The sequence below is a fragment of the Heptranchias perlo genome, chromosome 23 (genome assembly GCF_035084215.1).
Source record: "Heptranchias perlo isolate sHepPer1 chromosome 23, sHepPer1.hap1, whole genome shotgun sequence".
Classification (NCBI taxonomy): domain Eukaryota; kingdom Metazoa; phylum Chordata; class Chondrichthyes; order Hexanchiformes; family Hexanchidae; genus Heptranchias; species Heptranchias perlo.
In genome coordinates, this window is record NC_090347.1 from 12,689,616 (window position 1) to 12,714,717 (window position 25,102).

At 40.6% G+C, this 25,102-nt stretch overlaps 1 protein-coding gene across 1 annotated transcript in view; it reads left to right on the top strand.

The window, feature by feature from the left end:
• Positions 1-908: 908 nt before the first annotated feature.
• map2k6 (mitogen-activated protein kinase kinase 6) overlaps positions 909-25,102 on the top strand; it is a 118,567-nt gene continuing 94,373 nt past the window's right edge. Inside the window, exon 1 of the mRNA XM_068004030.1 lies at positions 909-1,169. Within this exon, the coding sequence (XP_067860131.1) occupies positions 1,151-1,169 (19 nt within the window). The 5' untranslated portion in view covers positions 909-1,150. The remainder of the gene's footprint in view (positions 1,170-25,102) is intronic.

A 25,102-nucleotide genomic window follows, 5' to 3' on the forward strand; every position in this document is an offset into this window, starting at 1 on the left:
AACCTGATTTCAGAATTCCTCCAATGCTACTGGAAAATATGCAACAGCTGACTGAGAATAACTACATTTACTCCCCTATTCTTTCCGGAATTGCATGGTTGAGAACAGCAACTCGTTGTTGCGAGGGATTAAACCTATATCACCAGCAGATCAGATAATATAGCACATTAAATTCACAGAACATGGCTGATATCTTACTCTTTTACATTGGATAAAAAAGAAATACATTATCCAGCTTCTTTACATGAAGCAGTTTTTTTGTCAAACCCAATGTTGGTCAGCAGGAGACTCCGATATTTTCAGTTGGCTCATTCTTTTTAAAAAAAAATGTATGCCCCTATATAAATAGGCAATACATAAGCAGTGCAAAAAAATGGTACTGGAAGCAATCTTATACAGCCACTTAAATAATCACCTGATCCTGTTACACACCAAGTTGATGACAGTAAGCAATAATATGTATCGTCACACTGTCTCGAACTGCACAGAACGAAACCAACCCCAGCAGAAATCAAATTATGTGTCAAAACCCTTTATGTGCAAAGTAACAAAATGCATGGGATTGAAGTAATACTCGTAATTGAAACCAGAGAGTACAGTTAATATTCATGAACTACTTTTGCGGTCTGAATCATTGACTGGAATTTGGCATCTATTCCAATCCCAGGCTTCTATTCTGTGTGAAATTTTAACCAGTATATTTTTTCTATATTCATGGCAACTCGCATGACAACACGTGCAGTAGCTTAAAGTGTATTTAATGAAAGATTCCCCCTAGTTTGAAATTAAGTTCCTTCTGAATGAAGACTACAATTCCCAGAATGCACCCCTCTCCCAGCAGGAAGAACGTGATGACACGCTGAGAAGTTTGGAGCTGGTGAACTGAGCTCCGGCCGATCATGTAGCTGCAGCTCCGTAATTACCGAACAGTTTTTTTGCAATTGCAAATCTTCTGTTGTTTGCAGCTTGCTTCCGAGCTGTGCAATCGGCCATTCCCTCTGCACAGCTACCAGCTGCAAGAAACCGCTCAGGATTCCCAGGTGGATGAAAATTGGGAGGCAGCAATCTTTTGCATCTTTGTTGCAAAGCTGAAAAGGCAAAGTCTTTTGTGATCCCCTCCCCCCTCCCAACAGGGAAAAAAAAGAAAAAAATGTCGCTGTCAAAAGGAGGTAAGGTTTGCACAGATAAATAGGGCGATATTTGAGTAGAATGCAAAACAACCTGAGCTTAATGCAAAATGCAATGGTGCACCTTGAGCTTTGCAATGCCAGTGCTAAGTTTCAAGGCTTGCAGAGCTGATTGCGTTTCCTGTTTTAGCTGAACATACTGAAATTGCATTTTGCAGAGAGGATCCTCTGAGGCTGGGTTTTGCTGTTCAGCTGGTCACTGACGTATTTGCATTCCAATTACTGAGCTCAGGGTGCTTTTTTGCAAACAGATCGAGGTGCTAATATGTTACGTAAAGCATTGCTGAAGTAGGGGGAAAAGGCGTTTAAATGCGTTGCACTGATAAGCAGAGCTGCGCGCAACCGTAATTTGCATTGAGAGCGTTTCTTTTAAACACGTATTAAATGCACTAACTTAGCAGAAACGTGCAGTGCGCCAAAACAAAAAGTGCAATGAGTGATTAGCAAATACAAAACTAAATTGTAAAAGTAATTTTCCAACTTGCAAAAAAATCCACTGGTACTTGCGTTTTAATAACGTTAATGTATTTTTGAAATACATAAAGCTATTAATTATGCAGTGCATATCGAGTTGTAACTAGACTTAACGTGTGCATTCATAGAATTTAACGATTTTATGTATGCAATAATGAGTTATTCGCCACTTTCAACAACGAGCATATATATTACATAGAACCAATAAGACTTTAAATTTAACAAACAGTATGCTAATATTAGACTTCGGCACTTTCACGTTTTCCAATCAGAATTGGCCATTTATCCCCTGCAACTACAAAGAATGGATGCATCTGTCGCCGCCTTTTGCATCTATTATATGGTTTTGGCGATGACACAAGCCCCGGTCACTAGCGCTGCTACTCCATTGGTGGTCGATCCACAATAGCGGCATCCTGCCCTTGGACACACTTCGGAGTGACTTTTTTTTAAAAAAAGTCCTTTTAATCCCGTCTTACCGTTGACCACTTGAAAGTGGTGCTTGCTTTGCGTAGAGTTATCTGCATTAATAAACCGAGACTTTTTTTTCCCCTTAAAATTTGCGCTTATCAAGGCTCAGGATGTCAGTGACGGGAATGCGCAACGCGTTTCTGTTGTTTTTAGGTGCTTGCATCGAGCTCCAAATCAGCAAGAATGGGAAAAGCAGGAAAGCACCATTTACAAAGCCCCAACACTGCGTCTTGCCCCTATCCCCAGACTGCACCAGTATGATATCTTCATTAACACCACCGGCAATTCTTTTTCAGTGAGACTTCTGACGGATTCGTGTTTATGGGGCTTTTGCTACAAGTCGCATCAATTATGTGTGTAACCGCTGGAGGAGGGATAAGGAGGATATATTTCCCCCTTTTAAAATACATATTTTGTTACGGGTTATGTTCCCCCCTCTCTCTTTGCCTGCACTCCACATTTCAGAATTTCTCCTGATGCTCCCAACTCTTATATGGCTGAGCCCAGGGCCTCAAGTCTTCTTACTTTGGACCAATCAGAGAAGGGAACTCACCCCATGAAAATTGTGTGAACTCAACCCCGGGTCCTAGAGATGAAGAGTGAATTATCAGTATTGCAAGAGAGGGAACTGCAAGGAGTGATAATTATGATCATAAGAGTGACATAGCTTTCAGAACTATTTAAGTAGCTAGAACAGTGTTTATTTTAAATAGTTGTGACACTTAGCTGATCTGTAACAGGCAGTACTCAAACCATTGTAGTACCCATTGTATTTATATATCGTCTTTCACATCCTTAGGGTGTCTCAAAGCACTTCAAAGCCAATGAAGTAATTTTGAAGTGTAGTCACTGTTGTAAAGTGGGACAACACATCAGCGAATTTGCAGATAGTAAGGTCCTGCAAGCAGCAATGAGATAAATGACCAGATAATCTGTTGAGTGATAAATCTTGACCTGTAAGCCTCTTTAAAAACCTCTTTCTGAGTTAGGAAACTTGTGGTATAATCTAGTTGATCCTATCTTCCTCCAACCTGTCATTTAGGGTGACCCTGATGCACACCCCAGTGGGAAATGGATCCATATAAATACAATGGGTAGTAGTGGTTTGAGTACTGCCTGTTACAGATCAGCTAAGTGTCAGAACTATATAAAATAAACACTGCTCTAGATACTTAAATAGTTCTGAAAGCTGTGTCACTCTTATGATGATTATGGGGGTGGTGCCAGAGGGCTGGAGAATTGCAAATGTTACACCCTTGTTCAAAAAAGGGTGTAAGGATAATCCCAGCAACTATAGGCCAGTAAGTTTAACCTCGGTGGTGGGGAAACTTTTAGAAACGATAATCCGGGACAGAATTAACAGTCACTTGGACAAGTGTGGATTGATTAGGGAAAGCTAGCACGGATTTGTTAAAGGCAAATTGTGTTTAACTAACCTGATAGTTTTTTGATGAGATAACAGAGAGGGTAGATGAGGGCAATGCAGTTGATGTGGGTATATGGACTTTCAAAAGGCGTTTGATAAAGTGCTGCATGGTAGGCTTGTCATCAAGATTGCGGCCCATGGAATAAAGGGGGCAGTAGCAACGTGGATACAGAATTGGCTAAGTGACAGGAAACAGAGAGTAGTGGTGAACAGTTGTTTTTGGGACTGGAGGGAGGTGTACAGTGGTGTTCCCCAGGGGCCGGTGCTGGGACCACTGCTTTTTTTGATATATATTAATGACTTGGACTTGGGTGTACAGGGCACAATTTCAAAATTTGCAGATGACACAAAACCTGGAAGGGTAGTGAACAGTGAGGAGGATAGTGATAGACTTCGAGAGGATATAGACAGGCTGGTGGCATGGGCGGACACGTGGCAGATTAAATTTAATGCAGAAAATTGCGAAGTGATACATTTCGGTAGGAAGAACGAGGAGAGTCAATATAAACTGGTGGGCACAATTCTAAAAGGGGTACAGGAACAGAGAGATCTGGGGGTATATGTGCACAAATTGTTGGAGGTGGCAGGGCAGGTTGAGAAAGCGGTTAAAAAAGCATACAGGATCCTGGGCTTTATAAATTGCGGCATAGAGTACAAAAGCAAGGAAGTCATGATGCACCTTTATAAAACACTGGTTCAGCCACAACTGGAGTATTGTGTCCATTTCTGGGCACCTCACTTTAGAAAAGATGTGACGGCCTTAGAGAAGGTGCAGAAGAGATTTACTATAATGATTCCAGGGATGAGGGACTTCAGTTACGTGGATAGACTGAAGAAGCTGGGGTTGTTTTCCTTGAAACAGAGAAGGGTGAGAGGAGATTTGAGAGAGGTATTCAAAATCATGAGGGGTCTAGACAGAGTAGATAGAGAGAAACTGTTCCCATTGGCGGAAAGGTCAAGAACCAGACTGCATAGATTTAAGGTGATTGGCAAAAGAACCAAAGGGGACATGAGGAAAAACTTTTTTACACAGCGAGTGGTTAGGATCTGGAATGCACTGCCCGAGGGGATGGTGGAGGCAGATTCAATCATGGCCTCTAATAGGGAACTGGATAAGTACTTGAATGGAAAAAATTTGCAGGGCTACGGGGATAGGGCAGGGGAGTGGGATTAGCTGGATTGCTCTCGCATAGACCTGGCATGGACTCATTGGGCCGAATGGCCTCCTTCCGTGTTGTAACCTTTCTATGATTCTAGGTGCTGTGCACAGGTACAGCGTGCTCAGCTTATCCACGTTCATTGGCCCTGGTAAGGTTGCTGCTGGAAATGAGTTCATAATTTAATATATTTCTTTTGGTGATAGGACTGTTTTAATATTTTTATTTATGCTGCCAACATGTTGGAAGAATTTAAGGCTTTATTAAAAAAAATCAAACAGTAGTAACATGTGTAATGGCAATTTTTAAATAATGTCATTTTTTTCAATGGTAAGTGTTGACCTCATCAGAGAAATGGCTTGGGTGAATTATAGAGCCCAGTGGTATTAAGGAACTGAATAGCATACTAAATCGTCTTTGGTTAATGGTAGTGATCGTTGACATTAATTTAGCTTTCTCAGAATCAGTAAAACCTCTGAGGATGACATTGGTATTTAGTGTTGAATGTAAAATAATTACAAACTGATGTTCATGTTAATTATAATTTTTTCACACTCTTTTTGAAGGAGTCCTAGCGATGAGTCATCTACGGCTCCTTGAAAACAATTAATTGCCAAATTTATTTTCTCTGTTCTGGGAACAAGGCACTTTTTACACCAGTATGAGCTGATTCATGCCTCAAAACTGAAATATATTCTTCATGCACTTTTCAGTTCTCCGCCCCATGTAGTACTATGTAAATTTTCTTAAAGAAATATTGTTCCAGTAAAATGTTGCATAATTTACAATTCTGCCTTATGCAATGATGTAATTCTTGCAGGATTTCATTAGTTGGACCGTATTTCTATAAATGCTAAGTTTAGTACTAAAATCCTTCAAAACAATCCTGCTGAAGTGAGCTGTTGATAAGGAGCTTTTCTATTTGCATCTATGTGATCAGGGAGCTTGCAACTTTATGGTGCAGGCAGTTAATGATAGTTCTAGGAACAACTGTTCCCCTGTGAAAGTCTCCTTCAGATGGCAAAGCTCCTTTCATTACAAATACTTATTTACGCACCGACTTTACATCTGAAGGTCTTCAAATCTTTTTTGGAAGTCCTAGGTATTTCTCCAAGGGCCTGGTCCCGTCTATTATTACGCCTATTATGAACTTGGATATGATAATGAAGTCCTTGGAAAGTTTTGAGATTGGTTAGCAATGGTCAGAAAAGTTTCCAAACTTGTTGGTAATTGAGCTTGCTCAAAATGTAGTGTTCCATGTCTGCCTTGTTTTGTAAAACTAGCTGTAGTTTATGCAGTTGGAATGAATGAAACATAAAATTGACGATGAAAATGGCACCATTTTTATACGTGTTGTGTCTAATCACTTTTAAATTGCAGTTTCAAATTGGCAGTAAAGAATGACCAAGCATATGTATATTGGAGTTTTGGCATGAGGCTAAGCTGAGGTATTCATTATTGCCATTAGATGTTGGGTTCTTGGATTATATATGAATAGATAAGATTTACTGGGACTGTGCATGAAAGAATTGAAAGCAGAAGACTATATGCAAGAAAGGGTGGTCAGATGGAACATTTGGAATTTGAACAGAATGCTCAAAACAATTGCTCGGACTGTATATAATGAAGGTTTTACAGCATTCTGGCCCACCACAATGTTGCTATTCTTTCTTCAGTGACCTAACATCATGAACAGTGATTAGTTTTGATTGTGCTCTTATTTAAAAAAAAGTTCTAAATAATTACTATCTAGTTTTATTTTGGAATAAAAACACTGGGTCCTTTCTTTTAAAAAAAAAAATGGAACTACTACAAAACAACAGGAAAAACCTTTCAACTGACCACTCCGAATCCAATTATAAACCAAGTAAATGTATAAAATGCACAGTCTTGATGTAAAATAAAATTATTACAAATGAACTGGGTATTTCCTTATGTTTTCCCACACAAGTGGAAATTAAATTAAAATGATAAGTAATTTTGCATGCATAATATCAGACGTGATTGTGTTGACTAGAATCACTATTATAACTTTTAACATTCTGTTTGGAATGTTTTGGAATGGCACATGTTACATGATTTGACCATCAAATTAACAACAATTTTCAAGCAAACATAGACCATTGGTTCACCTAGCCTATGCAACTTCCTATGAAATTTAGTAATCCTGAATCTTATTTGCTGACAGAAATTTGTGTAGTTCCTTTTTGAATCCTGACCGAGTTTCTTACTCTGCCAGCCTTACTGGTTTGTATGTTTCATATGTTTATCACCATTGTACAAGACAAATTTAGCCTGAATTTAATCATTTTCTTCTGTCTCCCTTAATTTGAAACAATGACCTCCGTGTACTTAAATTTATGTAAATCGACATTTTCGAAACTCTTAATAATATGAAATACTTATATTAAATTAATGTTACACTATGAGCTGCAAAATATCCTAGTCACATCAATCAAAATTTCTTTAGTTCTCATATTGAAATATTTTTAATGAAGATTTTCTCGTGTGTCGGATAATATTGAAAAGAAAATCTGAACTTTTCGGAGGCTGAGATGCAATGAAATACATTTTCTGGTCATGTGTTTTTAAGGTAAAAATCTTTTAAAAAAAAAACGAGCTTGAGGCAAACTTTAGATTTGGGAGAAACAGTACATCGATCACTGAAATATTTAGAAACCCATTAAAATGACAGGTTAACAAATGTTTGCAGTAATTTATTTCTTGATCTTCCTGTTTCTAAATTCGTTCCTAATATACCAAGTGTGTTGGTTGCATTTTATGTAACGGTTGCAGTACAATTACTAAAGATTATTGCAGTGTTGAAACCATTGTCTACCCAATTGTGACAGGCTGAGAGTGGGAAAAAAAAACAAAATTTAAAGTGAGACTATAAAACGGATGGTTGTGTGACTGCCATCGTACTTGCCTGTTAATATAAACATTTCATCTTTTTCTTTCCTCAACGTTCTTGAAATCAGCAATTCCTGCTAGGGTGTGGCATGCTTTAGAATTTCAACCAAGTACCCATTGTTCACAGTGAGTGCTATCACTGCCACACCTGATGTTTGCACCTGCACACTTCCAGCAACAACAACAACAACTACTTGGGTTTATATAGCGCCTTTAACATAGTAAAATGTCCCAAGGCGCAGCACATATTATCAAACAAAATTTGACACCGAGCCACATAAAGAGATATTAGGACAGGTGACCAAATGCTTGGTCAAAGAGGTAGGTTTTAAGGAGCGTCTTAAAGGAGGTAGAGAGGTTGAGGGAGGGAATTCCAGAGCTTAGGGCCTAGGAAGTTGAAGGCACGGCCGCCAATGATGGAGTGATTCAAATCGGGGATGCGCAAGAGGCAAGAATTGGAGGAGTGCAGAGATCTTGGAAGGTTGTAGGACTGGAGGAGGTTATAGAGATAGGGAGGGGCGAGGCTATGGAGGGATTTGAAAACCGGACCGGGAGCCAATGTAGGTTAGCAAGCACAGGGGTGATGGGTGAATGGGTCTTGGTGCAAGTTAGGATATGGGCAGCAGAGTTTTGGATGAGCTCAAGTTTATAGACGGTGGCAGATGGGAGGCCGGCCAGGAGAGTATTGGAATAGTCGAGTCTAGAGGTAACAAAGGCATAGATGAGGGTTTCAGCAGCAGATGAGCTGAGGCAGGGGCGGAGATAGGCAATGTTACGGAGGTGGAAGTAGGCGGTCTTGGTGATGGAGCCGATACCTAGTCGGAAGCTCATCTCAGGATCAGATAGGACGCCAACGTTGCGAACGGTCTGATTCCACCTCAGACAGTGGCCATGGAGAGGGATGGAGTCGATGGCTAGGGAACGGAGTTTGTGGCGGGGACCAAAGACAATTACTTCAATCTTCCCAATATTTAGTTGGAGGAAATTTTTGCTCCTTCAGTACTGGATGTTGAACAAGCAATGTTACAAATGAGAAACAGTGGAGGGGTCGAGGGAGTTGGTGGTGAGGTAGAGCTGGGTGTCGTCAGTATACATGTGGAACCTGATGTGTTGGTGATCAGGAGCAGGAATTCTGCTACATTTATTTACTGACTTTTAAAAAAAAATCCTTTTCCAAGCTCAGGGATGCTGAGCTCAAATATAGTGTCCCCTTCCTTACCACCTCCCCCAGACCCTCACCACCCCAACCATTGCCAAAGTTAAGATTGGTAACTCAGCAGAGGCTGGGAATTGCATTTGGTAGATTTCTGATGTAAGACTCGGTAAAACAACACGTGGTGCGTTTGCTCACAGTCAAAAAGTAGACCTTTTTTATTAAAAATAGACCTAAAAGCTTTGTTAAAATTTGCACCATAAACCCGCTATGATGTCCAACGCAGAGATTTGAGAGTAAGCTGTTCCTGGTTATTGTAGCTGGTAAGCCTGTCCGAATAACCAGTACAGTGACAATGCCCGTTTAATTTTAAAACACAGTGATTCCGACTCATGATTCCTTTCTCCGATAGAAATAGTCTTCAATCTGCTCGGACCTCATTTTTATTTGGTAATTTGATGGGCAAAGAGTACCTCCTGTGTGCCTGTAGCTCCAGTTATACAGAGACCACTTACAATATCTGACAATTTGCATAAATGGTCTTTGAGTTATTCAATGATAGCTTGACCTGTTCGAACATTAAAATATAGACTCCACCTACTGTAAGGAAATTGGGGTGCCTTTTACCCCTCTTTTTATCTAGAACATGCAGTTTGTTTTTTGATTCCCTGACTATTTTCTGTTGTGTCCCTTTCCCATAATGTTTGCCACTCTACCTGTACTTTCCCTGTCTGAGAGGATGGGACGGTTCAGGCTGTGCGTATCTTGGTCATTTCCATTGTTGGTCCATGGAAAGTCTCTTGAATGATGTGGGCAGAGAATCTTCCTGAGCCGGTTTTTTTCCTCCCCCCTCCCCAGGTATCCCAGCTAAGATCTGGGAAGTTAGCTGTCTTGGGGGAAGCTTGTGTGAAAATATTAATTAAGATGGATTCAAATACAGAGCTGTAACCAGCAGAATGCACTTTCTCTACACTTTTAAGTAATATTTCACTGGAGGAGCCCTAGATTATATTATTATGTTGCTAACAAGTTAGGTAGGTTTCATGAGAGATTTGTGTGGTGGTATGTGGTATTTGTGAGGCATTCAAATTCAGTAAAAATGCAGCATTTGCTGTAAGACTTCAGAGGCAGCAATTGTTAATGGGAGCGGAAGCTGAGAATGTCTTGAGCAAGTGGGAAGGAGAATAAATAAATCGTAAACTTACCATGACACTAATAGGCAGATGGAGCCATGGCTGTGTGTTATTTTGTTAAATTACAGTGAGGTTCATTTCCATTCTGCTCTGTCTCCAGTTGTCTGGACCACATGGTTAGTGCTGATTTACTGCAGACTAGCCTATTTTAGTGATGTTTTGTATTACCAAGCAATTACTATACCCAGAATATTTCAGATTTTGCTTTTGTTCATTATTTCACTATTTTTAAGGGTACAGTGTCTCCAGAAAGCCTCCTTACAAACAGTACGTTTAAGACAAGGATGAGGAGAATTTTTTTTCTCTGAGGGTCGTGAGTCTGTGGAACTCCCTTCCCCAGAGAGCGGTGGAGGCAGGGTCATTGAATATTTTTAAGGCTGAGTTAGATCGATTCCTGATTAACAAGGGAGTCAAAGGTTATAGTAGGTAGACGGGAAAGTAGTGTTGAGGTCACAATCTTATCAGCCATGATCTTATCAAATGGCAGAGCAGGCTCGAGGGGCCAAATGGTCTACTCCCGCTCTTAATTCGTATGTATGTAGTACCCAGTTCAAGGGTGGGAAGTGCAAAGCGACTGCAGTTATTCGATAATTACTCCCCTCGCCCCCCCCACCCAACCAAATTTTCTTCCCTTTTCTCCCCTCCTCTCCCAAAGATGGGATATGGTTCAGTGGCTTCCATCACCTCTCCTGTACTTCATCCAACTGGCCATTCTTGTATTAGCTCGGGCACTGAATGTCAGCAGGTTGTTTGTCTCTTTTGAAGTACTGTGTACGTTGCACATTTTAAATCTGCGCAAGAGGCATTGATTTTTTAAAAATTGTGCTTGACTCGCATTCTGTCAGTATCGCTGATCCACCTAAACAGGCTGCTGTTTGTTTACTGTACATTGTCCCTTTTTAAAAAAAAAAATTGCATTTTCTTGTTGGTTTGACACTCTGATTTTGAATTTTTATTCTGAATTTATTTAGCCAAATGATGATTTGACCAGAAAAATTCCAGGGTTTGTAATAGTTCAGGTAGCAGGTGAAAGAACCTAAGCTTCAGTCCGACACCTACATGTTGTCCCAGATGTATGTGAGAAACCCAGTGACTCCACAACACAAGAGTTCACTCAACTGATAAATTCTGATTGATTGAGAGCATAATTGGTCAGCACTAATACATACAAAGATCATATTTCCAGGTTTATTGCACAAAGATAGTCACCGTGCAAGTCTAAATACAGCTTTCTACTGCCCCGGAGACATTTAGGTGGAATCTAAGTATTTTCCCTTATGGAGCAGACAACGTAGAATCATACTGCACAGAAGGAGGCCATTTGGCCCATTGTGCTTGTGCCGGCTCTTTGGAAGAGCTATCCAATTAGCCCCACTGCTCTTCTTCCCCCCCCCCCCCCCCCCCCAGCCCATAGCCCTACAAATTTTTTATTTTCGTGTGTGTGTGTATTTTCCGTTTTGAAATTTACTGTTGCATCTGCTTACACCACCCTTTCTGGTACAGCATGGGGTTTAATTTTTCTTTTAGGCAATGTGGCATGTAGTTCAACTTAAGCTACGTCGGAAATGTGATCTTTTCCCTCAGATTTTTCTGTAGGTTTCCTGTAGGGCTGTGCACTGGGAGACCAACTACCACTTTTGTTTGGTTAGCCTGCTTATTGTGTTTATTCAATACGCAGGCATGAAGTCTTTATCTTTAACATAGGCCACAATTGTGGTCTATCGCTAAAACATTTTGAAATTATGATAGCTTCACAATTGCACTGTTCACTGTTCTCTGTCGATGGGAAGGCCTCCGATTTTACAGGTGCACTTATTCTTACAACACTCGCACGACTGCAAAATCTCTGACCTCGCATTCCCATCACTTTCTTTTCCTGTCTGCATCTACAAGTCCTTTTGCTCAAACATTTTCATTTCCCTCTCTGTGCTGCCTGTATGGATCTCATTACCGTAAAGTATATACAGGGCATGATGTCTCCTATCACCAATAGTCAAATACAACTTCAGATTACTTGAGTTTGAGTCTGAAGACATATTTGTGATTTTGTTTCATTTGTTTTCTCTTGTTTCCAGATTTCTTTCTGTGGTAAGTATTTGTTTTGATTTTTGCATGTTTTAGAAGGAATAAACAATATCTGGGATATGTTTTTGAGACTGCAGTAGACCTTTCATGTGTTTTCAACTTGCTTCTGTTTCTAAAATCTAAACATCCTGCTGAATGAATTGTTTGTTGACTCTTAATCAGAAGGTGAGCAGGCTGTCATTACGACAATATTGTAAGGTTTGATGCTGGTGATTGACACCTTCTGATATCAAACGATAACAAAATTCAATAAATTTACTACAGCTGAATCTAAGGCTTTTTTTAACTGTAAATATCCTGCCCACTGTGTGGTTCCTCTTGATCTGCCAACTACATTACTTGCAGACATCTGCTCAATGCAGTCGCATAGCTATCTTCTCAGCCAGGAATGGTGCAGGGAGAACTGGGTGGAGATAAATTAAATGCAAATTGAAGTTAAGATTTTAGAATGGATTTTGTGGGGAGGGAAATGAAGAGAATAACCTGTTTAGCTACGATAGATAAAAATGATTGTGACTTTACTTTGATAATGTCATCACATGCCAAAATATGATAAGTCCAATGTTGTTATGTTCTGTACCGATGCCTTTATAATTCCATGTATAAAATATGTGAAGTAAAGTATCACAAGGATTGTAACTGACTTTGTGTGGGGGGAAAAAAGCCCATGATTTCCCACTGGTCCCATTTTTGGAGGAAAAAGCTTAAAATTTATTAAATATTTGTAGCTGTAATTAAGAAGTTGGACCCACTGTACTTCATATTTCAGTTCATTTCAAATAGAATGCAGAGTTTACAAAAAGTTGGTATGAAACAAACTTGATAAATCATAATTATATAGTTCAGTTCATTTATTAAAACATTTTTAAAATTGTATAATTGAGAACATTTCCACAATGTTCTCAAACTTAAATGTGTTAAAGCTGTTTCCAAATGTGGTATTTAATGGGTATTAACCTTTACCCTCTACTAAATAAACAGGAACTGTGGTTAGCACAGCAACTGCTGTGACTCACACTTTAAGGGTTCATCAAGTTTGTTGATTTGTTTTTAATATATTGCTTCTTGTGATTAGTTTTGATAATGGGTAGGGGCTGGTTATAACTTTAAATTGGCTTGTTAACATGGCAAGCTGTAGTGAGAGTTATTTTAGAACTATTAATTTTGAGAGTATTAATTTACGTTCGGACAGTTTCATATTTTGAATACAACAAATTCCATTTTCGTTCTTTGGGGGGCAAAAGAGCGAATACTTTTTACCAAGTAATATTGCTGGTAAATTATAGGAAGAGGTCAAAGTATTTCTGCTGCAGTTTGTAATCAAGGAATTGCAATAATGCAATTTTAATAATGCTCTACATTTAATTCTTTGCAATTGCTAATTTACCAGGAACTTAATCTTTTCTATATACAACAAGCTATTTACCGACCCAGTATTTTTTTCTCTTGGCCCTTTGCCCACACTAGGAGACTGGTTTTTGAAGGCCACTCCTATTTTTGAGTGCAAATTGTTAATCAAAGGTACAGTTCCAGAATGTACAGTATTTTCCTGATGTGCATGCAACACAGGGTCAGACAAATTCTCTATCATTTCTAAGATTGATGGATTATTGCCAGATATGTTCAACATAAACTTTCTTCTATTTGTTTGTGACATTTTGTGGTGAGTTACTACTTTCCTAGGATTTGGGAAGCATCAAAGCAAAACGATCCCGTCGGCTACCTCCAAATGTATAGTATTGACTTTGGAATATGACTGATTTAGCTCTTCCCATGTTTTGGATTTTGATTTATTTTCTGTTTTTCTAAAGGGTTATTATCCTGCTCCATTATTGCATGTCTTTCCATGCAACAACCCCCTCCCCTGCAGGCTGAGATAGCAAGAGGGTCTCCAAAAGTTCAATGACCACTGCCTGGACCACACTTTCATTGGCTAACCAGAGGTGGACCATCCTGTATTTTCTCTTCCCTAAGATGCAACACATTGATCCATCACGTACCCTGCTAAAACTCATCGAGCCAGGAAAGTGATTCTGAGTGAAAGCTATTTCTGGGTCTCAGACCCTAGGCCTCAATTCAGGATTAACTTCTTATCGTCAATGCTATTGAATTTAATATACAATTCAAATTTCGATTTGTGAAGAGATGCGTCCTTAAAACTGGTACATTGCGTGTGTGTATCTGTATAAACCCACAGGTGAGATTTTTTTTGTGCTTTGGCTAATTTGAAAATCACAGCTGTTAAGTCAGTGTTGTCCAATAGAAATTGTTGACTAGCCACAGTTATGGCTACGGCCACACCATTTTAGCTACAACACTAATTTTAGTAGAAAACGCCTTGCATACACTCGCAGGTAAATGTACTTCACGTGTATATTTACTTAAAAAACATTGACCACCATTCAGTAACCAAGGAAGTAAAGCACTCCCAATGATGAAAAACACACTCAGACTCTGCTTGTCAACTTACCATTTTACCAACAAATGCACAAAACGGTTAAAGCGCACGTTCGAATATTAGTATTTAGATCACATGCCCAATGATGGTGTCTGTTACTCATTTTTAATTTACTAATGAGAAATGCTATTAGCCACATGTAGCTAATTGATGTTGCATTGGACGACACTATTAATGCATAAATAAATAAATGAATATTAAAATGTAATACGGCAACGTTTTGCTACAGATTTCAAAGTAGATCTTAATGCAGCCAAGAAAACGTACCTGCACTGCTGTCCTACAGATCATTAGTCTTTTGAATTTTGATGTTCCCAGACTGCAGTTTGCTCCATTTAAGTTTTGCCCCCAGTCTTATCCTCGTTTTCTCCTGCTGACCTGAAGCTGTTGGCTGCTGCTGGACTACAGTTTCACAGGAGCCCACAGCTATCTGATACACCACTAAGTGGCCTTTCTTCATTTGAGAACAAGCAAGAAGGGACTCCCACTTTTGCTTCTTGTACCTGGACCTGACACAGATTTGACATTCCCGTTGCCAAAACATTCTTAACTGTTTCTGCTTAATACTTTACAAGTGTTCAGAATGGCATAGCAGATTCCCATAGTAGGAACTACAGACATCTGCATCTCAAGACAATCCAGATAGTCCGTCATCTCGGGCTTCCTAGAGATGGATCAGTGGCAACCGTACAGGGTGCTGCACATGTTGCTGCAAGAGTTAAGGTAGACAAGTGGTTGCTGTCAATGGCATTTCAATCTCCTGGGCAGAATCTTTCTGTATATATCCCTTCCTAGGTTTTATTTATTCAAAGGAATGTCCACAATATTTGATTGGAAGGAAAAGTGGTCATTCTGATGATGACTCTTTGGCCAAGGAAAACCTTTTTTTTGATGTAATTGAGGTGAGCATTGACTAACCCACAAAAAATGTTTTTGAGTTGGGACCTGTTGACCTATTTGAAGGGCCACATAATTGCACAACTACCCACAGCGCCTCCAATTGGTGGCTTGGATGTTGCAAGAAAAAGTTTATTTATGAAGATGGAAAGCTTGCATATTGTTGACACTCCCCTAGCATTGAGAAAAACCTCCCTTCCAAAGCATACAATACAGAATGGGAAAAGCTTATCTTTTTGTGCCAGGATAATTCATTTGTCTGGGATGCGATGTCCTAGTTATTATTAATTTGCAATTCCTTCTTTGTAGCTTATCACCTCTTTTAATGGTCCATGTACTTTCCATCCTTATTCTGATTTGGGCTTTCGCCTTGTTTTCACAGCTAAAGGAGGTTTCCATAAGCAGACCAAGTTCCATGTTAGTCGAAACCTGCACGTTTGAATGTGTCATGTGTGGATTAGCATACCCAGTTAAAATTACTTAGTCAGTTTTATTTACAAATTAATATATAAAAGCCAAATGATCTAGAAGTCACTGCATCACCACAATACTTATGGGCTGGTTCTAATATTATTGTATAAGGGCTTAAATACCATGTTGTTTTACAGTGTATTTTTTGTAGAGTCTGATAGGTGTTAGAACTTTTAGGTGAAATAAGTCAGGTTTGTCTCTTGCTGAACTTTACAATTGTGGTGTATGTGGCTGATGTGAACCTCACTTTATCCATGGTATTTGGACCTCCTGCCTGAAATAAAATTATGGGGAATTATCTAGGACTTATCAAATCCATGGAAAGCTGAAGTGAAACTTGTCAATCATCCATGAGCGAAAACACAATACAAGGAATTATTGCATAGAATGTTAATGAACAGGTGCTCACACATCATCTGGGTTCTGCGTACTATTAATGCCTTGGTCAATGGAAAGTAAAATCAGACAGGGTGTAAAATGGGCGGCCAATCCTTTCTGGCATCTCTGGCTACAGGTGTGGTACTGAGGACTGCTAACATTGTACCGTTGTTTAAAAATGGAGAAAGGAATAGACTGAGTAATTACAGGCCAGTCAGCCTAACCTCGGTGGTGGGCAAATTATTGGAAACATTTCTGAGGGACAGTATTAATTGTCATTTGGAAAGGCACGGATTAATCAAGGACAGTCAGCATGGATTTGTCACGGGAAGGTCGTGTCTGACTAACTTGATTAAATTTTTTGAGGAGGTAACATTGGCCATGTGGCTGATAGGAGGAAAGTTGTAGATTGCAGGACGATATCAATGGACTGGTCAGGTGGACAGAAAAGTGGCAAATGGAATTCAATCCAGAGAAGTGTGAGGTAATGCATTTGGGAAGGGCACACAAGGCACAATAAATGGGAGGATACTGAGAGGTGCAGAGGAACAGAGGGACCTTGGAGTGTATGTCCATAGATCCCTGAAGGTAGCAGGACAGTAGATAAGGTGGTTAAGAAGGCATATGGAATACTTTCCTTTATTAGCCGAGGCATAGAATATAAAAGGGAATCCAAATGTCTTCTACAGGCATGTAAACGGGTAGTAAGAGGAGGGTTGGGGCCGATTAGGGACCATAAAGGAGATCTACTCATGGAGGCAGAGGAGATGGTCAAGGTCCTTTGCATCTGTCTTTACCAAGGAAGAAGGTGCTGCCAGAGTCTCAGTAAAGGAAGATATAGTTGAGATACTTAATGGACTAAAAATTGATAAAGTGGAGGTACTAGAAAGGCTAGCTGTACTTAAAGTAGATAAGTCACCCGGTCCGGATGGGATGCATCCTAGGTTGCTGAGGGAAGTAAGGGTGGAAATTGCAGATGTACTGGCCATAATCTTCTAAACATCCTTAGATACGGGGGTGGTGCCAGAGGACTGGAGAATTGCAAATGTTATACTCTTGTTCAAAAAACGGTGTAAGGATAAACCCAGCAACTGTAGGCCAGTCAGTTTAACCTCAGTGGTGGGGAAACTTTTAGAAACTATAATCTGGGACAGAATTAAGTCACTTGGACAATTTGTGGATTGATTAGGAAAAGCCAGCACAGATTTGTTGACGGCAAATTGTGTTTAACCTGATAGTTTTTTGCTGAGGTAACAGAGAGGGTAGATGAGGGCAATGCAGTTGATGTGGTGTATATGGACTTTCAAAAGTCGTTTGATAAAGTGCTGCATGGCAGGCTTACCATCAAGATTACAGCCCATGGAATAAAGAGGGCAGTAGCCACATGGATACGGAATTGGCTAAGTGACAGGAAACAGAGAGTAGTGGTGAACAGTTGTTTTTGGGCCTGGAGGGAGGTGTACAGTGGTGTTCCCCAGGGGTCAGTGCTGGGACCACTTTTTTTGATATATATTAATGACTTGGACTTGGACTTGGATATACAGGGCACAATTTCAAAATTTGCAGATGACACAAAACCTGGAAGGGTAGTAAACAGTGAGGAGGATAGTGATAGACTTCGAGAGGATATAGACAGGCTGGTGGCATGGGCGGACATGTGGCAGATGAAATTTAATGCAGAAAGTTGCGAAGTGATACATTTTGGTAGGAAGAACGAGGAGAGGCAATATAAGCTAGAGGGCACAACTGTAAATGGGGTACAGGAGAGAAATCTGGGGGTATGTGTGCATAAATCGTTGAAGGTGGCAGGGCAGGTTGAGAAAGTGGTTTAAAAGCATACTGGATCCTGGGCTTTATAAATGGAGGCAGAGAGTACAAAAGTAAGGAAGTCATGATGAACCTTCACAAAACACTGGTTTGGCCACAACTGGAGTATTGTGTCCAGTTCTGAGCACCTCGCTTTAGGAAAGATGTGAAGGCTTTAGAGAGGGCACAGAAGAGATTTACTAGAATGATTCCAGGGATGAGGGACTTTAGTTACGTGGATAGACTGGAGAAGCTGGGGTTATTCTTCTTGGAACAGAGACTGTTGCGAGGAGATTTGATAGAGGTATTTAAAAATCATGAAGGGTCTAGACAGAGTAGATAGAGAGAAACTGTTCCAATTGGCGGAAGGGTCAAGAATCAGAGGACGTAGATTTAAGGTGATTGACGAGAGAACCAAAGGTGATATGAGGAAAAACATTTTTACACAGCGAGTGGTTAGGATCTGGGGGTGGTGGAGGCAGATTCAATCATGGCCTTCAAAAGGGAACTGGATAAGTACTTGAAAGGAAAAATTTTGCAGGGCTACAGGGATAGGGAAGGGTAGTGGGACTAGCTGGATTGCTCTTGCATAGAGCCGTCGCGGACTCGATGGGCCGAATGGCCTCCTTCCATGCTGTAACCTTTCTATGATTCTATAAGAGCAGGGAGGTTATGCTAGAACTGTATAAAACACTAGTTAGGCCACAGCTTGAGTACTGTGTACAGTTCTGGTCGTCACATTACAGGAAAGGTGTGATTGCATTAGAGAGGGTACAGAGGAGATTTACGAGGATGTTGCCAGGACTGGAGAATTTTAGCTATGAGGAAAGATTGGATAGGCTGGGGTTGTTTTCTTTGGAACAGAGGAGGCTGAGTGGAGATTTAATTGAGGTTTTTAAAATTATGAGGGGCCTTGATAGAGTGGATAGGAAGGACCTATTTCACTTAGCGGAGAGGTCAATAACCAAGGGGCACAGATTTCAAGTAATTGGTAGAAAGATTAGAGGGGAGCTGAGGAAAAGTTTTTTCACCCAGAGGGTGATAGAGGTCGGGAACTCGCTGCGTGGAAGGGTGGTAGAGGCAGAAACGCTCATTGCATTTAAAAGGTGCTTGGACATGCACGTGAAATGCTGAAACCTACAAGGCTACGGACCAAGAGCTGGAAAGTGGGATTAGGCTGGTTGGCTCTTTTTCGGCCGGCACAGACACGATGGGCCGAATAGCCTCCTTCTGTGCCATAAATTTCTGATTTCTATGATCTGATGCTGTCAGTTTCCGTCCAAATGGGTTAGGTTAATATTACCCCCCCTCCCTCAACCCCCCCTTATTTTTGGGGTTACATGCTGAGGGACCTTATTCTGGAGTATTAATTTTGGAGATTATCATTCAGAGTTTTGAATGTTCTCCAGTACAGCATAGGAAATGGAGAAAGTTTGGACATTCTTTAAACCATGATAAGAGCAAATGCATAGACCGATTGTCATTTGATGTCTTTAACGTGTGCTCAAGTATTATTGAAATAGGGTCCTTGGAGGCCATCTACAATTTACGAGGGTTCCCTAAAGTACATGAGAAGCTCCAGAAACACATTTTCTTCAAGAATTACTGATCATTTATCTTGGGCCTAGACTTTCAAAGCTGTTGCCCCTTAATGGGTGCCTTCTATTTCCTGGTGGAATTTCCCTGAGTATATTTTTAGCCCAGGTAATTATAATATGTTTGCTTCAACCAGCCTTACTTCTGCTGTAGAATAAATTGTTGAAACTAGATGGAAGATTTGCAGCAGGGAACAATGTATCTTGAGGTTTGTGATACTAGTTTTTTTTTATCCCTCTTTATCCTTTCTGTGTGTTAACAGAGTAACATACCACAGTATTTCTGAAACCCTTGCTTACAATATTTGGACCAAAATGACTACAACTAAGAGTGTGTTTTCTGTGTGCGCATACATCTACAGAGAAAATTTCAATTGCTCCTGGGAAGAATCTAGTGTATTGAGCAGTATTACCATCAAATGGCTTGACTTCCTCTGACTGAGATGATGAAGATTGCTCATAATGATAGGTTTGGTGGTGTGAAGACATCCAAGTCCCTGAAGCGTAGAAATTACTCAATTTGCATGGACCAATTAATTTTAACCCTATCACACTCCGAATAGCTAAAAGTGATCTGTATCGGTTTCCTATGTAGAATTTACAGCACAGAAGCAGGCCATCTAGCCCAACTGGTCTATATCGGTGTTTATGCTCCACACAAGCCTCCTCCCACCCTACTTCATCTAACCCTATCAACATATCCTCTATTCCTTTCTCCCTCATGTGCTTATCTAGCCTGCTCTTAAATGCATCTGTTCAATTTGCCTCAACTAATCCTTGTGGTAGTGAGTTCCACTCTCTGGGTAAAGAAGTTTCTCCTGAATTCCTTATTGGATTTATTAGTGACCATCTTATATTTATGACCCCTAGTTTTGGATTCCCCCACAAGTGGAAACATCTTCTCTATGTCTATCCTAACAAACCCTGTCATAATTTTAAAGACCCAAGCCTTCTCTTTTCTAGAGAAAAGAGCTCCAGCCTGTTCAGTCTTTCATTCATTTTCATTTACAAGCCTTTGTAGCCATTTTATAGCAGTTTCGATTTTGCGTTGTGTTTTTTTTGATTACCCTCCACATACCATTGGATGGATTCATTGTAGAAAAATTGCGGAGACATTGTCCTTTTTTAAAGCTTTGCTTGAAAAGGGATAAACCGGCTAGCTAGACCAGTCTGACGAACATCAATGGTGGATAAACTCCTAGAGGCCATTATATAGTTAGCAGATCGGGCAGATAGATGTCAGATGAAATTTAATGCAGAGGAATGTACGGTGATAGACTGGGAGGAAGAATCAGGAGAGGAAATGTAGATTAAGTGTTCAAGTTAGAAGGATTAGAGGAAGAGAGAGGCATAGGGTTTCAGATACATAACTCTTTAAAAGTGGGAGGACAAATTGATGAAGTTGTGGAGGGGGAGGTGGTAGGGGAAGAGAAAGTAGTAATGCTCAAGCTATACAAATCATTGGTTTGGCACCATTTAGAATACCATGGTTACAGTAGTCTGGTGGTTATGTTAGTGGACTAGTCATCCATGGAGGCCTGGATTAATAATCCAGAGAATGTGAGTTCAAATCCCACAATGGCAGTTTGAGAATCTGAATGCAGTTTAAAAAAACAGCTGGAAATAAAAACGAAAATTGGTATTGATGTGATCATTAAGCTGTCGTATTGTCGTAAAAAAACCCAGCTGCTTCACTAATGTACTTTTTAGGGAAGGAAACCCACTGACTATGTGACTCCAGTCCCACACCAATGTGGTTGATTCAATTGCCCTCTGAACTGGTCTAGCAAGCCACTCAGCTGTATCAAATCACAGCAGCATTGTGAGAACACCTTCACCCCACGGACTGGAGCAGTCCAAGAAGGTCCACCGCCACCTACTCAGGGCAACTAGGGATGGGCAATAAATGCTGGCCTTGCCAGCAATGCCCACATCCCGAGAATTAATTAAAAAAAAAATTGTGTTCAGTTTTAGGCGCTTTACTTTAGGAAGGGTGTCAAGGATAGGTGAGATCACAGAAGAGATTTACTGAGGTGGTACCAGAGATGAGATGCTTCAGTTATGAGGAAAGACTAAAGAAACTGAGATTCTTTTCAGAGAACAATAAGAGGTGTTCAAAATTAGGAGGCATTTTGATAAGTTAAATAGGGAAAAACTACTTCCACTGAGCAGTGAATCAATAATTTTGCTGTTACTTTAGAGGTAGCCCATATCCAGGTGCTCTTGGACATTCTTTCCAAGTGCGTAAGATTCTAAGGCACAGCAAGCTAGAATATTTTCTATTGTTCTAGGAAATCCCAAGCTGATAAAATCATTACACATCGGTATCTGCGAAGAGCATGAACACCGGTATAAGAGTTGACTATTTGGCCCATCGAGCCTGCTCCACCATTTTGTTAGCCATTGCAGCTCTTTATTTTTAAATCCATGTTCTCAGAATTTTTTTCTATGTTCACTTTTGAGCTTTTTGTGCATTACCCCTCCCTTTGCCCCACCATTGGTGGCCATGCCGTCAACTGTCTGGGTCCCATGCTCTGGAGGTCCTTCCCTAAACCCTCCCCCGCCCACTCCTCCTTTAGGAGCCTCTTTGAAAGCTTGGTCAATGAGGTTAGTTTTAATCACTCCTCCTAATATCTCCTTTGGCTCAGTGTCCATTTTTTTCTGATTATGTTTCTTTAAAGGGCTTTGGGAAATTTTTCTACATCAAGAAAGTGCTGCCTAAAAGGAATCTGTTATGTTGTTTTTGATTTGTTGTTATGTCGTTCTTGAAGACCGCAAACCCACTGATCTCAGTTGCACAGGACCAGTTAGCGAGGAGTGTAACTCAAGTGTTAGAGCATTTGATTGATGATCGAAAAGGTCTTTGGTTCAAATCTGAATGCCCCCAGTTAAGAAAAGATGGTGAGCGTGTGCTGTGTTAGTCAGATTTAGACATGACAATCATACAGGATAACTACGTAGCGGTACTTTTGGACTTAGAGGCAAGAGTGCTACCAAATGTCACATGGCAGCCCTGTTATCTGAGTCAGAAAGTTGTGGGTTCAAGTCCCACTACAGACCAGAGCACACAACTGACACTTCATTGTAGTACTGAGGGAGTGGTGTATTGTGCAGGTGCCGTCTTTTGGATTAGATGTTAAACCAAGGCCCCGTTTGCTTGCTCAAGTGGATGTAAAATGTCCCTTGGCACTATTTGAAGATGAGAGGGGAATTCTCCTTGTGTCCTGACCAGCATTCCTTAATTAACCAACATTTGCTTTTTGCGGGACCTTGCTGTGCGCCAATCATCTGTAGCATTTGCCTGAAGAACAACAATGACTGGACTTCAAATTCCAATTCAGTTGGTCTTTGCTCCCTTTTTTCTGAACATTGCAGCCAGTGAATAGGTATTTCCCGGGAGGGGCAAAGATTTGAAAAATTGTCCCCTACATATAAATGACTGACAGTTAGCTCAGCAGCAACCAGGACGGCGGCAGACTGCTAATCTAGGGCAATATTTTGTTGCTGAAGGTGCGACTGGCCTTTCAAAGATATTATTCTCGCTCTCAAATTAAGCCCGCTCCAATTTTCTCTCCATTTTCATCCCATCTTTTCTAAAATGTTGTTTCTTGTCTGGTTAGAGTTTCCCATGCGCTGAATTGAGTGGTGAGCAGGTGATGCAACACGGAGAGGTCAGAGTTGAGCATGATCCTACACTCATCAGATGACCATGCACCCGATTTCTAGAAGAGGGGGGTTCTCTGGATGGCAGGAGTGAGGACCCTAGCCTCTTTCTCCCACGCCCCCCCCCCCCCCCAAAAAAAAAGCTTCAGGCAGTCGATGTCATTTGTAGTGCCTCAGCTGAGACCTGCTGACTCAGCACGGTATCTTCAGCCATACTGATGAGGGGATGGGTTCCTGTTGATGGTTGGGCTGTTCCAAGCTGTTAACATAAAAGCTTCTCTTGGCAACCCCAGCAAGATGACACTTGTGGGGGAGTCCAAAACCAGAGGTCATAAATATAAATTAGCCGCTAATAAATCCAATAAGGAGTTCAGGAGAAACTTCTTTACCCAGAGAGTGGTTAGAATGTGGAACTTGCTACCACAAGGAGTGGTTGAGGCGAGTAGCAGAGATGCATTCAAGGGGAAGCTAGATAAGTATATGAGGGAGAAACGACTATAAGGATATGCTAATAGGGATAGATGAAGTAATGTGGGAGGAGGCTCTTATGGAGCATAAACACCAGCACAGAGCAGTTGGGCTGAATGGCCTGTTTCTGTGCTGGAAATTCTATGTAATCCCCTTTTAAAATGGTGAAAATCATAAACCAACTGGTTTCTTCTGCTTCTTGTGCCACAATCATTCTTGTATTTTGTGAATTACTCGAACCAGATTCATTATGACATCACACCCCTTTTGAGATGACTTTTTAGAGCCAGTAACTGATTTAATCTGTCTTCGGGGTTTTGGTGGAAGGTTGGGGGGTGGGGAAGGGTTGTAGTTTTGTTAATCAGCAGCTGAAAAGTTGGTAACGCCACTCTGGTCTAACCTCGGGGGTACTGACAACTGCTGCTTGTTACAATTATGGATTTGTGTGTTATTGAACAACATGTGAGAGGAGCAAGGCACACCACAGACATCCTGGTTTGGATTAATAACTAGTCTTATTGTTCAGGAATTGTCAACAGGGCTGGGTTCACTTAGGGATTGCTGTGCAGGAGCTCTACTAAGATGGATTTTACTCGAAATTGAAAATCCCAAACCATTCTCTTGCACCCATTGTGCTCACTCTCTTGAATTTGAACTGTTAACCCCGGTTAAATTAATCCTTTTTCTTGGCTACTGATTACGGGTTTAAAACTGTACATGCTCACCTGTGTGTTGCTTGACCAAATTACGGTAAATAATTAATAACAGTATGAAGGTGTTTACTAGCAACAGTTAGAATCACATTAAGAAATTGTGTAGCTGACCCGTGAATTCCTGGCAACAGATAAAAAAATGTAGAAGCAATTTGTGCATTTTGACTGTGTATTCCCTCCCTATCCCTAGAAAAGGGAGGAGAGTTACTGCTGATATAAGTGTTGTTCTGATTCCATGGAATGGCAATATCTCCGTTTATACATATTTACACACTTAACTGGAGGCTTGTGAGATTCTCTCCTCTTTACCGCTTCTACCAATGTCTCCCAATGGGATACTGAGGATTATTCTGGCCCCTGACCTCTGAGGGATAAAGGACCAGCCTTTAATGACTTCTTGTTATTTGTAATGACCCTGCTTCTTCCCATTATTTGTGGTACTCCTTGGATCAGCAACAACTAGCATTTATATAGAGCCTTTAATGTAGTAAAACGTCTCAAGGCACTTCACAGGATCGTTCACCAGATGATGTATTTTAAGAGTTTGACAGAGGGATCTCTCTCTGCCCACTTTCTAGGAAACTAACCCATAGG